Raw genomic sequence first — 12,091 nt, 5'->3', positions numbered from 1 at the left:
TTGCATTATTTTTATTTAAGTGCCTCTCTAAAAATGGCATCGTAGGGTGCCTTATTTTCTCTCTCTGACTTTTTTGAGTGGGATTTTCAAATTTGGGCACAGTGACCTCCTACCTCCTTATGCTTAACTCCGTCCCACTTGTTCTTAGTTCAGACACACTGATTCCTTTCCCTGACCTGAAGAAGAACTTTGTGTAGTTCAAAAGCGTATACCTTCTACCAACAGAAGTTGGTCCAATAAAATTACCTTATCTGCCTTGTCTCTTGAAAAATCTCAGCAATCCCTATACAATTTGCTCCCTTGCAAGTTAGAAGATTATTTTTTCTAATCACAAGCTTTGCAACCTCAGCCTAGAGACTGAAAGCAGAACTGCATGTATTCTGCCTCTTACTCTCCATAGTGAAGATTTGGCAGTCAGAACATCGCTGACAATTTTGCTGATGTGCAAGGTAGAGAAGAATCCAGCATACTTTTTCCATAGCTGTATAGATACGGCAGGGCTAGCAATAGTAAGATATTTGTGTTGATCATTAAATAAATCGGTATCTTGAAAATGCACAGGGAGCAGAAACGTATTTGGAGTTAAAGGTGCCATTTTACAGGTATTTTTCTGACTATTTTCCCTTATGAATATATACCTTAAAGTTTATTATATAACACTGGGGATTTCAAAGGTGCCTAAGGGAGCTCCCATGGAGATCCAGTTCAGCATGGGTTCCTTTGAAAATCTCAGCCTAAAAGTACATCTCACATATTGTAATATGAATGATAACTATTGTATGTAAATTTCCTCCTAAATGAATGGAAATGTGTATCGGAGGGAGGATGAGAAAGCAGAACTGTAACTGATATCCCACCCAGTTCTTCACTTCAGTTGTTCTCTTGGCTCAGGGAATAATTACAAATGGTTACAAAAATATTTATCCCCATGAAACTGTATGATTGCTTAAATCCCTATGCCCATATGTCAGTATATACCCATTGAAGATTGCTTGATTTCAGCTCACAAAAATCCATTTTTTCCTGGGTTTTCTACAACAAAATGCTGAAATACACGCTGGGAGTATAATTTTATTATCTTTTTAAAAGATGTTGGCACGGCAGGTCTGAGAGATGCTGCTCAAACACTGTGACTTGTGCAATTTTGGTGAAATGCCTGTATCTTTTGTTCAATCTCTAAGATTCAACAGAGTTCCCGAAGTCTTGGCATTAAATCATGTTGGCATTAGATATCTTAAGCATAACAATGTGTGGGTCTCCATTTATAAAAATATTCCTTAGTAAGTATGATAAGATTTCATTTTGAGATCTGTGGCACAGGACCAGAAATGTTGTTGTCTGCTGGAGACTTGGCAGATTTCTCTAGCTGGTGAATATGAGGAAATCTGAGATGCCTTTTTGTGAATATTTAGTTTATCATATGTGGCAATGCTGCAAAAAGTGTGTGGAATCCTGAAATTACATGCTAATTTTTGGCGAGGTTTTGTTACAACTGCCTCTATTTCCCTCATAGCTTTGGAGCTTCTGGACTTCACAGTGCTCTCTCTTTCTTTTTTTTGACTCTTGTATTGAATTGAGATATATTAGATCAGTTTCTTATTTTAAAGGGGGGGCAAAAAAGGGTCTTGGGAGTAGTTTGCCTTCCTGCCAATCTCATTGGGTCGGTGAATTAATTTTTTACCTCTATCGGTTCCATTAGTAGGCTCACTTATATATAATTGCTCTGCTGTATGCTATTAAGATTGTTTTACTGTTCCCCTCATCTTAGCGTTGGACCTCCGAAAAGTACATTTTTCTGAGAGGATAATTAATGATCCTGCAACGAGTAGTTTTATTGCTATATACAAATTATTTACTGGTTTAGGGGATGAGGGATACAATCTTAAAATTATATATTTATGTTTACCTCTTGGGAAATATAAAAGGCTGTGTAACTAAATATTCTTTGCCTACACAGCACTGAATTTCTGGAGAGATCAGAATATGATCTTAAAAATTGTTACATTCCAGTTCTGATTTGTAGTGTTTAGCTAAATTCAATGGGTTGTAAGATACAATTCGTCATACCATACAGTATAGCAGTTGCAATTGTTTGCAATTTAAAACCATGTACATCAGAAAAAGTGTAATAGAGTTTGATAATATGCAGCTTGTTTTTCTTACCAAGTGAACTGCATTTCTGTTCCTGTGGGAGTGTTTTTGCCTTTCTTCTATCCCCTTCCCCCAAATTACCTTGGCCACTGCACATATGGAAATCTCAACAAGACTCATTGCATCATGACAATTTTCCACATGACCATAGTTTGTAAATCCCTCTCAAAATGTTCCTTTTCTGTCAAACCTCATACTCAGCTGGCAGTAGCAGTCCTGACGAATGGCGTTTGCATTGCATTGCTGAAGTAATTGAGCCCACAGTTTTGCTCTCTGAGCAATAATGTAGAGAGAGAGATTCAGTATGTTGTTTTTTTTACATACTGCCTAAAGGAAAGTTTGCACCGATTTCCATTGTTCGGGGGAATTGGTTTTTCGTGGTCCCTCCCCTGATCATTTCAGCTTTTATTTGACAGATATGCCTCATTAAACCGACATGTAAATGAACTGTACCCTTATCGAGATTACTTTCTAACAGCAGTCATGGAGCCTCTTTAAAATATTGTGTAATCCTTAATTGGGGCTGAAGCTTTGGTTAAAAAGCAGAGAAGGCTTTTTTGCCCATAGATAATATTGATTTCCATTGAAGCAAACAGATTATCTTAATTTTTTTATGTGAAAAGTGCTAGAATTCACTAAAAAAGGTTAAAATTGAAGTGAGTAATCTTCAGTGCATAATGCAATTGATAATTTTAGCTCTTTGCGTAGGAGCTGTTATGACTTGAACAGCCGGCTCTAGCCTTCATTAGAGAAGAAGCAGGCAGTTTTGAGACAGGTGGAGCTGGATCAAGCTGTGAAAGTGATTTGCTTGAAGCTGGTCATTAGTGTTAGAAATCTGGTCCTATTTATTGCATCCTTAACCCTACCATGATTATTACCATGATTATTTACTTTTTGTCTTTTTCCAGGTTGATGATGATCTGTAAAACTGTCTAAAGGAAGAGCATGGAGATTGGCATTCTGAACTGTTAGTGGGGACATGGGACTCATGTTGTCATTGATCATTTGTGTGGATTTAACCGTTGAAGAGCAACAGAAGCAGCTAGAAAGACATCGAGAATTAAAGCTGCTTTGAAGGTACATGTCTTATTTGTTACAGTTGTTAATCTGCAGCTATAATTATGTTTGTATTTGTGAATATTTTCTGTGTATAGATACACTATACATACAATGTACACCTAAAGACTGTGTGTGTGTGTGTGTGTGTGTGTGTGTGTGTGTGTGTGTGTGTGTGTGTGTGTGAAAATTTCAGTGAATTTGAGTTACACATGTAAGTGCACAACAGCCAAAAATTAACCAGCAACGTTATGTTTTTACAGTCAAAAATTGGGCCTTATTGGCAGCAATACATTTCTCTGAGAAATTTATTGAATGGACTGTACTGTATGTGGATTGTAAACTTACAGCCCCTGTCCCAGTATTCATAAACACACAGGTATGAAACTCACAGTTCAGAAAATCTAATTCTGCTAAATCTCCACAATCTGTTGCAAATTGAGATGGAACAGTAACCTATCTTTATGTAGGAACCTCTTCAACATTGTTTACTTAAAATGCCAAAAACAGATAGTAGAATTCTAAATCCAAATGACTGATGTTTTAAAATCTTTTGTATTTCCATTCAAAATAACAGACAGAAAAAAAGTGCTGAATGTTTATTACAAGCTGTAAAAGAAACGTGGCAAAAGATAGTTTTGTCTAATAGCCATTGTTACGCTGTTGGGAAAGGGCAAGCTATTGCACTGAAATCTGTTTCTGAAATAGCTCCCCTTTTCCACTACAGTTGTTTTTCTTTCAGACACATCTTAAAACAAGAAAAAAAGAAAGGCGGGGGGGGGGGGGGGAAGCTAAATTATTCATGAAACTCATTTGACAATTGATCAGTGGGGGAGGTGTCGGGAGGGTGTTTTGTGGGTAGAAAAAGGAAAAATAATAATAGGCTTTAACTTTGAAAAGCCTTTTAGAGCTTCTGTACAACAGTTCATTGTGAGCTGAGAGTAATGCAGTGCAGTTAAGATATCTTCATTAGAGCTACCTGCCAAGGGCTTCCAGTAGGATTTCCATAGTGCTGGAGCGTGACATGGGGTTTGGGAAGAGGCTTATGATTTTAATAATGGAGCTGTCAGTTTGATGTCTGGAGATGTTGACCCTGAAAGCTTTATTGCCAAATTTAGATTTCATATTTATATTGAATTATTACCTCTTCAACTGAATTTAATTTTTTGTGTGCCTGTAATGAATGTATTGGCTCTTTCTGTACACCAGGCAATAGCTGAGTGATAGAAATCTGCAGTAGTACTCCTCTTGGCGGTGTTTTATTTGTGTATGTGTGTATGTATTTATTATGAGAGAGATGCTAGAGGAGGGGAGCACTGACATGTCTATGACCCGGAAGTGTAAATGGGACATCTATTTGATCCATCTGACTTATTTTGAAAAAAAAAAAAAAAATTCCTTTCCATCCCGGTCTTCACCTCTGCAGCAACTCCTTGGCTTTGGCAGGAGAGCAAGGGGTGAGGGCTTACCGTACCTTAACTGTGGTTTACATTCTCTACCACTAAGCGTGTTTGAAACCAAGTTGTTTTATTTATCATATCTCAACTCCACTCTTCCCCAGTGTCAATTCAATATATTTGTTTTTCTGCTGGAGTGTATTGCCCTGCATGCCTGAGTTTGTTATTGTGGTTTGTTTATCAAAGGAAATGATAAACTTCTGTTCTCAAATGAGTGAAAATTTCACCTCCCTCTCCCTTTTTTTTTTTTTTTTTTTTTTGATGTCTCGACCGTCCAGGTCACCAAATCTTGTTTTAATTTCTGTCTGGGAGAATGTCTGAGCAAGGTAAATTGAACCAGGAGACAGTGGAGGAAGCTGCCAAAGAGCAGGAGTCTGCCATCTCTGATGCGACCCCAGAGAACTGCATCATTAATAAAACGGAAAGCTTGGAAGCAGAGGAAAAGGAGGAGAAGCTGAGTGATGCCAAGACGGACCTCCAGGTAAGGGGAAGAAGGACCTTGGATGGCTATGTCACTGTGTTATCATTACATTGCCATTTCCACTGTCTTTTGTTTGGCTAGATTTTTTCTATTCTCTTCTCCTCATGCTTCTTTCTTTCTTTCTCTCTTTCTTTCTTTCTTTCTTTCTTTCTTTCTTTCTTTCTTTCTTTTTCTTGTTACTTAATTTTATTGTTGTTATATTATTGATAGTATTTTTTATTGCTAAGGAGCCCATTGCTGGGTACCCATTATAAAATACAGTAAAATATTTGTCTGACAGTTTTCCCTCTTGGGATATTTAGGACATTATCTTGATCTGATGGACTCACAGAATTCATAGAGACTGATGTATTTCTTAGTTCTACAGTGAGTTTCATTTTAAAAATAACAATTATTACCAACAAAAAGCGGTGACTCTTATTATGCAAAACTAAAGAAAGATCATTAAACACTTGAGTCTTTACCAGATTAATATTTTTTTTACTTAAAAGGATATTAAAAGAAAGAGGGACTGCAATTTATGGGACTACTGGCAAGCTCAAAAGGGGAAGGAATTTGGAGAGGGAGAGAGGCTTACTTGAGTATTGTCTTTTTATCATGTTCTTTATTTAAGCATAACATTGCAAAGCATCAAGTTTGCATCTTGTTTATACCGATCAGATTAATGCATACAGCAGAGGCAATTCTTGGCTTCTCACTTTTTCGGAGTTGCATTAGGATGTTGTTACTTTGCAATCAGCAAATGATAAAGGATTGCTTCGAGAAGGATTTAATGTATGCTGATATTCCTATTGTGTGCATTTTCCACTAACGTGACAATTATTTGTTACACACAGAAACGAGGTGTAAACCAGAACCAGCAGAAAAAGAGATCCAAGGTAAGGTTTCACATTGCATGCTGAGCTGAAAAGGTGATAAAAAGTTCCATTCAGGTGGCTGTTTTCATATACAACAATGAGCTTTTATCTTCAGTTTTTCTTCATAATCATGTGGCACAAAAGCAGAGGAGTTTCACAAGATATTAAGTGTCAATCTCCCCTTTATTTAGCAATCATACGTTGGTTACTGGGCTTGCCATGTACTTGTATGTGTGATCTGTGTTTCATTTTTCTTTTGTAATTAATGTTTTGTTTGAATTTTATTTAAGTGGAGTAATCCCGTTTCCGAAGCGGTAGGGATTAAAAAGATTGAGTAGGAGGAAGGCAGCTAGTTAGTGTGAAATCTGCTAGCTCACTCGCTGTTCTTTTTTTTTAACAACATTTTCCAAGGGTAGGTCAAGACAACTTTTAAAATTTGTCACTGTTCAGCTCTATTGCTGTTGGTTACAGGAAATAGAGTTGTTGCTTTGACTACGTTACCAGATTATTTTTGTTTTTTGCTTTTATGATTTTCAGTTGAAGTGAAGTGTAGCAAAAGCGTTTAAAAGCCAAACCCATGTGTCAAATGACTTGCTGGACAGAATCTGCTGTAGTTTTGCTGGACAAGTACCTGACTATTTGAAATTCATTGGGATGATTGGCACATTTGCAAATTTGGGGTCAGCAGTAGTTTCCTTTGTTTTGTTTTCTTTCTATCTTATTCAGTCAGGAGCTAAGGGGAAACTGGTCCGGAGTCTTGCTGTGTGCGAAGAATCATCCCCTCGATTGGGAGCAGAAGGTCTTCACGATAATCAGGTACATCTGAAATCATGGCCGTTAGCTGCATGGTTGACTTCCACTTTCACTTGCATGATCATGTTACTTAATTGGGCTTTTAACAATATTTTTGGGGAAAGCAAAAAAAAAAAAAAAATTTACATCAGACAATGCACACGATTTTATGAAGTTATCTGGCTTAGCGTGTACTTTGTTTTGAAATATTGAAGTAGTCTTACAGTATGTCACAGGGTGTTATTTGCTTTTTTTTCCAGACCCCCTGAAAATTTCAACAAATGGAAAAGAATTCAAAAGAATTCAGATTAAAATTAAAAATAAATAAATAAAAGATAGAATTGTTCTTTTCTCTAAGGCTATCTCTTTTGAGGCTACACCAGATACAGTTCTAAATACACTCTGGTTTCTAGTTCAGCTGAGAGCCATTATGTATCAGTTCCCCAGTATGCACTTCATAATACTACACAGATCTTTGACTCTCTATAAATACATTGGCAGAGAAGAGAGGGTGCATTATACTGAGTAGGGTTCCATTTTGTATTCCATTTATTCCAAAGAAACACCTTTTGGACCAAAACATCTTGGCAATTCGATCCAGCAGATTCAGATTCTGGAAAACAGTTCTAGGCTCACTTGCAAAAAACAAAAAAAACCCAAAACCCAAAACACCAAAAACTGTCACAATCATTTTCACTTGACCAGGCAAACAAGATTTTTTTAAAATAATAATAAAAAAACCCTTAAAAGCTGCCAGCATTGGTACTTGAAGATTCAGTTGTTTTATTGGCAAATGAGATTAGCCATAGAGAGAAAGAGATTGAGAAAATGACTTTTGTGAGCTCAGAACAAAACAAACAATCACTTTTAAGTGTACTTTCTTTGACTTTCCTCTATTGACTTGAAATGAAACAAATTGAACTCTCCCCTTAGGCTCATAAGTGTGGAGAGGATTTTTATTTATTTATTTATTTATTTATTCATTCATTCATTCATTCATTCATTTATATTTATTTTTTGAAAGACCAAAAACCAGATCTTGTTTAGCAGCTGAACTTCTCCAAGTGTTCACTGCTTTACAATGATGATTATGCAGTAGGGAAATTGACAGGTTATTTTATAGTTGTAGGTATATATTTAAAAAAAATATGCTTTTAGCTTAACTTGCATTATTCAAAAATGTGTGGCTTTTGTTCTGCATTTTATTTGTGTTTTCTATTGTTTAATGGAGAATGAAAAGGAGAATGATATAAATATAAGAGATTGTATTAAACATCGCATGGTAGTTGATAATGTACTGCAGAGGACATGTGTTTAACTCCATAGAGGCAGGCAGGTTTGGGGATAAAATACTTCTCCCAAACCGCACCCTGATGCCAGACAGAGGAGGGGTCACTTGCACACATCCTCTGGTCCTACCCCGGTCTGACTAGTTACTGGGAAGAATTCTTTGACTATACTGAAAAGCTCACAGGAGTTAAAGTACCCCTGGACTCCCAACGTCTGTCTCATGTAAAGACAATTGGTTCTGAATACTCGAGTAGAGAGAAACTATGCTTTGCTCTTATATTGGCCTTTTGCTTACTAATGCAGATTAGCTTTGTAATAGAAAGCTAGACCTGCACTCTCCTCCTTGGACTGGCTGAAGGATACTGGAAATGTTGTGCCATTTGAAATGGTTTACTTTTACTTTAAAGGAGAAAGAAGCGTATTTTGAGTTTATTTTGAATTACTTTTTTATAAGTTTATCTTAGCGGTTTACAAAGCACAGGGTTTTGATTACCAGAGAATGTACGGTACATTGCCAGAACTACAGAGTATGGATTGTACTGCAACCCTGATGTTTGTATTGATATTTGAAAATTTGCCTTCATTTTCCTGTGTAGGAAAAATCTTGTTACCTGTATTACTTGATCTTGAACGCTTACCTGATGATTCACTATGTCCTTACTTAAAAGGAATGTTGCCTCTAATGTTATACTATTGACTTATCAGTGTATTATTGCAACTTGAACATTTCTTTTGTTATTCACTATACTTACCTTGTATCAATGTACTTATTAACGTTGTATTTTACTATTGAGAAAAATCAATAAAAATAAATATAACAAAAAAATAATAGATTGCTTTCACGACTCTACAGCCCTTTTGTGTGTTTCTTCAAGAGCAACCAAATATTATACGCAGAATCGTATATGTGTAACACAAAGTAGATACTGTATGTTTACATGTGTGTTTATGCTACATGTAAAGTCTGTCATTTTTCTCTTCTTGTCAAAATAGGTGCATCTTAATAGCCATTTTAATAGTTCAGGATTAAAGGGCGGAGGATGCCAGTTCCATACTTTTCCTCTGTTTTGAAGAACTAATGACAGAATCACCCAGCATTAGATAGCCCAGGGAATCTGAAGTTGTTCTGAAGGATCTTGTGGCACTGATTCATACAAAGTCCTGTCATCAGAACAAAACATTTACCTGCAGATTTTCCTCAGCAAGTGAAAGGAAAACATACTTTAGTCCATTAAGTGCAACTTAGCAGTTAGCGGACATTCTCCTGCATATCCTTATTTCATATGGTTGAGAGTTCCCATTCTCTTTTTCTATATTCAGTGCAGCATTCTGCTAACATTTCTGCCTTATGGTAACAAAAATAGAGATTGAGAAAATACACCCCGGTTAATATTTTTTTGCACAGGGCTTTGCTTCCATTTTTACAGTGCTTTGCATCTCAAGTCTTCTATACCACATTTCAGCTTCATGAAAAGAATAAGACACCGATTCAGCAGAGGCAATTTTGACTTCCTGTCTTACTGTGACACCAATAGCTAGTTTTGCTAGGATTTTTGTCTTACGCTTGTTTTGGTGTCTGATTTTTAGTGGTTCTTTTTAATAACTCTAAGATTTGTAATAGTTATTGCAGGCATGATTTGAGTTACTAATGTTCTGCTTATGAAAAAATACCCTTTAGGTTAAAATATTGTAATGAGATTTGTTTTTCTGTACATCAGCAATCTATGAAAATTGATGATAGAAGGGAATTTGCTAGCGATCAGGCTATTTTTTAATACTTGTTAATTTGGACGTCATCAGTGATGCAGCCGTAGCTTACCAATTATGTAGGCCCCCAATGTGTTAAAGGCACTTTTAATACTGCTGATTTTGCCACAGTTTGATGCAAGCATGTATTTTTACAAAACTTAAATATCTGATTTTGTTGTCATTTTTCTTCAAAACAGTGTGAATACTTAGCCATACTTTCTTTTCCTTCTTGTAGTCAGATTCCATTCTTTTGAAGTTTATCACAGCACTGTTTATGTATTTCATCAAATATCAACTCGTTTTTTACTGTTGTCTAAAAAATCCAGTGTAAGTGGAGAATAATGATTTCTCAAAAGCAAAACAAAAAAGGCCAAACACCATGAATTCCCAGTTTTCTAACAAGTGCAGCTTCAAAGGAATTCGCAATCTTTGAAATGTCAAAATCTTTAGGACATGGATTTCTGATGCACTGAAGAAATTCAGTTAGCACACCCACTGTACTGAAAACTGCAGTACTCATATTTTTTTTTTTAACCTTTCGCCAAGGGCCATGTTTCCAGATTTTTTTTAAGTGATAAACCTGATTTCCGCAAAGCATATTCTCACTTATTGGCGTTCTCTTATTCTCAGGGCCTGAAAAGTGAGTTTAACTTATAAAGCACCATATGTGTGCATAACACTTTATAAGAATTTGCACAAAAAAATTCTGTGGAAATTATTTTGATCTTTATCTAGCATTTGCAATATCTCTCTAGATATAGAATGGTTTATTGGAAGAAGAACATATATAAGAATGTACTTTCAGTGTTATAATTATTGAGAGAAAAATTTAATTACTGAAAGTGGAGAATAATGTACCTTTAATATTTGTAAACTCAGAGGTCTTAGTTTGCAAATATTAAGGAAGAAATTCTGACTTCAGTGGGAGCAGCACACACACACATCTGAGGGCAGAATTTGGGCCAAAGAATGCATTATTCTCCCAATAAGATTTAATTTTACCCAATAGGAAAAAATTTGTATCTGGCTTCAATTTTTCTAGCTGTGCACTCCCTAATGCAAATCTCTTCAGATTGGAATCCATGTAAATTTTACTGAATCTGGCCCTAAATTATTATATTTTTTTCAACAGGAATCAATACAACTACAGCTTTCGAGTTTCCCCAGTCTACAAGAAGATGATAAATCTAGTAAAGATGACTCTGAGAAAGAAAAAGAGAAGGATAAAAACAAAGAAAAAGATAAAAACTGTGAAAAATCCAAGATCAGAATGTTATCGAAAGGTGAACTTCAAAATATTTGAATCCTTTTTCAATTATTTATTATGGTCACATCTAGAAATTCTTGGACATGCATATGAATGTATATATCTGGGGGCATATATGTATTATACCGGTGTGCATATGTGAACTCTCTCTCTCTCTCTCTCATCTTTCTGTCTGTCTTATAAATACACATACAGTAGGAATGCATTTATCCAAAAGAGGGAATATTGAACGTGAAATTTGTATGGATAAGAAAAAGGGAGTTTTTCATATAAATGATGGGGTTTTCAGATATAGATATAGATATTACAGTTGTATTCTGAGTAGAACCCCTAACCGAGGATAGCAGAGTTTTTGTATGAGAGGTGTTTGTTCAGTGTGTGTGTGTGTGTGTGTGTGTGTGTGTGTGTGTGTGTGTGTATGTATAATGTTTGTATATATGTATGTGATTATAATAATATTTACATAAAATAGTCTATGAAAGAGTACAACTCTTTCCTGTTAATCATAGTATACTGTACAACTTGTTAGCAGTGACACAAAACACTTAGTCTTATATATTGCTTTCAGCCCACAGATGAATCTCTCATTAACATTATTGGGAAATCCACACGTGTCCCTTAACCTTAACTCATGGTCCGTGTACTGTAATACACTAGTGAATTATCCATCACATATTATAATTATGCCTTACTACAGCAGGTATGCATAGAGTGACTCTAACTATAATTATTTTTATACCTATAATTATACTATGTTACAAAACTGCACTGCAGTCTCTTAAGGATAAGCAATGCCTACTCAGGGGCAGATCCTCAGCTGGTATGAATTGTCATAGCTCCATTGACTTTACTGAAGCTGGTGATTCAGACCAGCTGAGGATCTGCCCTTACTTTTGAGTAAGACACAATAACCTATGCCGTAAATTAATTCCAAATACTCTGTCACGTGCCATTGTCATCTACCCACTTTTAGACATCACTAGATTCCAGT

At 35.9% G+C, this 12,091-nt stretch overlaps 1 protein-coding gene across 15 annotated transcripts in view; it reads left to right on the top strand.

Moving 5' to 3' along the window:
• Nucleotides 1-4,977: 4,977 nt before the first annotated feature.
• Nucleotides 4,978-12,091, top strand: part of ARPP21 (cAMP regulated phosphoprotein 21) — a 150,186-nt gene continuing 143,072 nt past the window's right edge. For 14 of the 15 annotated variants that reach the window (XM_065398013.1, XM_065398016.1, XM_065398017.1 and 11 more), the window contains exons 1-4: nt 4,978-5,145; nt 5,982-6,023; nt 6,729-6,818; nt 10,966-11,116. In XM_065398013.1, coding sequence (XP_065254085.1) covers nt 4,978-5,145; nt 5,982-6,023; nt 6,729-6,818; nt 10,966-11,116 — 451 coding nt within the window. The remainder of the gene's footprint in view (nt 5,146-5,981; nt 6,024-6,728; nt 6,819-10,965; nt 11,117-12,091) is intronic. The other variant, XM_065398015.1, reaches the window with a different exon arrangement.

This window comes from Emys orbicularis, chromosome 2 (assembly GCF_028017835.1).
Source record: "Emys orbicularis isolate rEmyOrb1 chromosome 2, rEmyOrb1.hap1, whole genome shotgun sequence".
Classification (NCBI taxonomy): domain Eukaryota; kingdom Metazoa; phylum Chordata; order Testudines; family Emydidae; genus Emys; species Emys orbicularis.
Note: the sequence above shows the minus strand (reverse complement) of the source record. Positions and strands in the feature narration are given on the sequence as shown.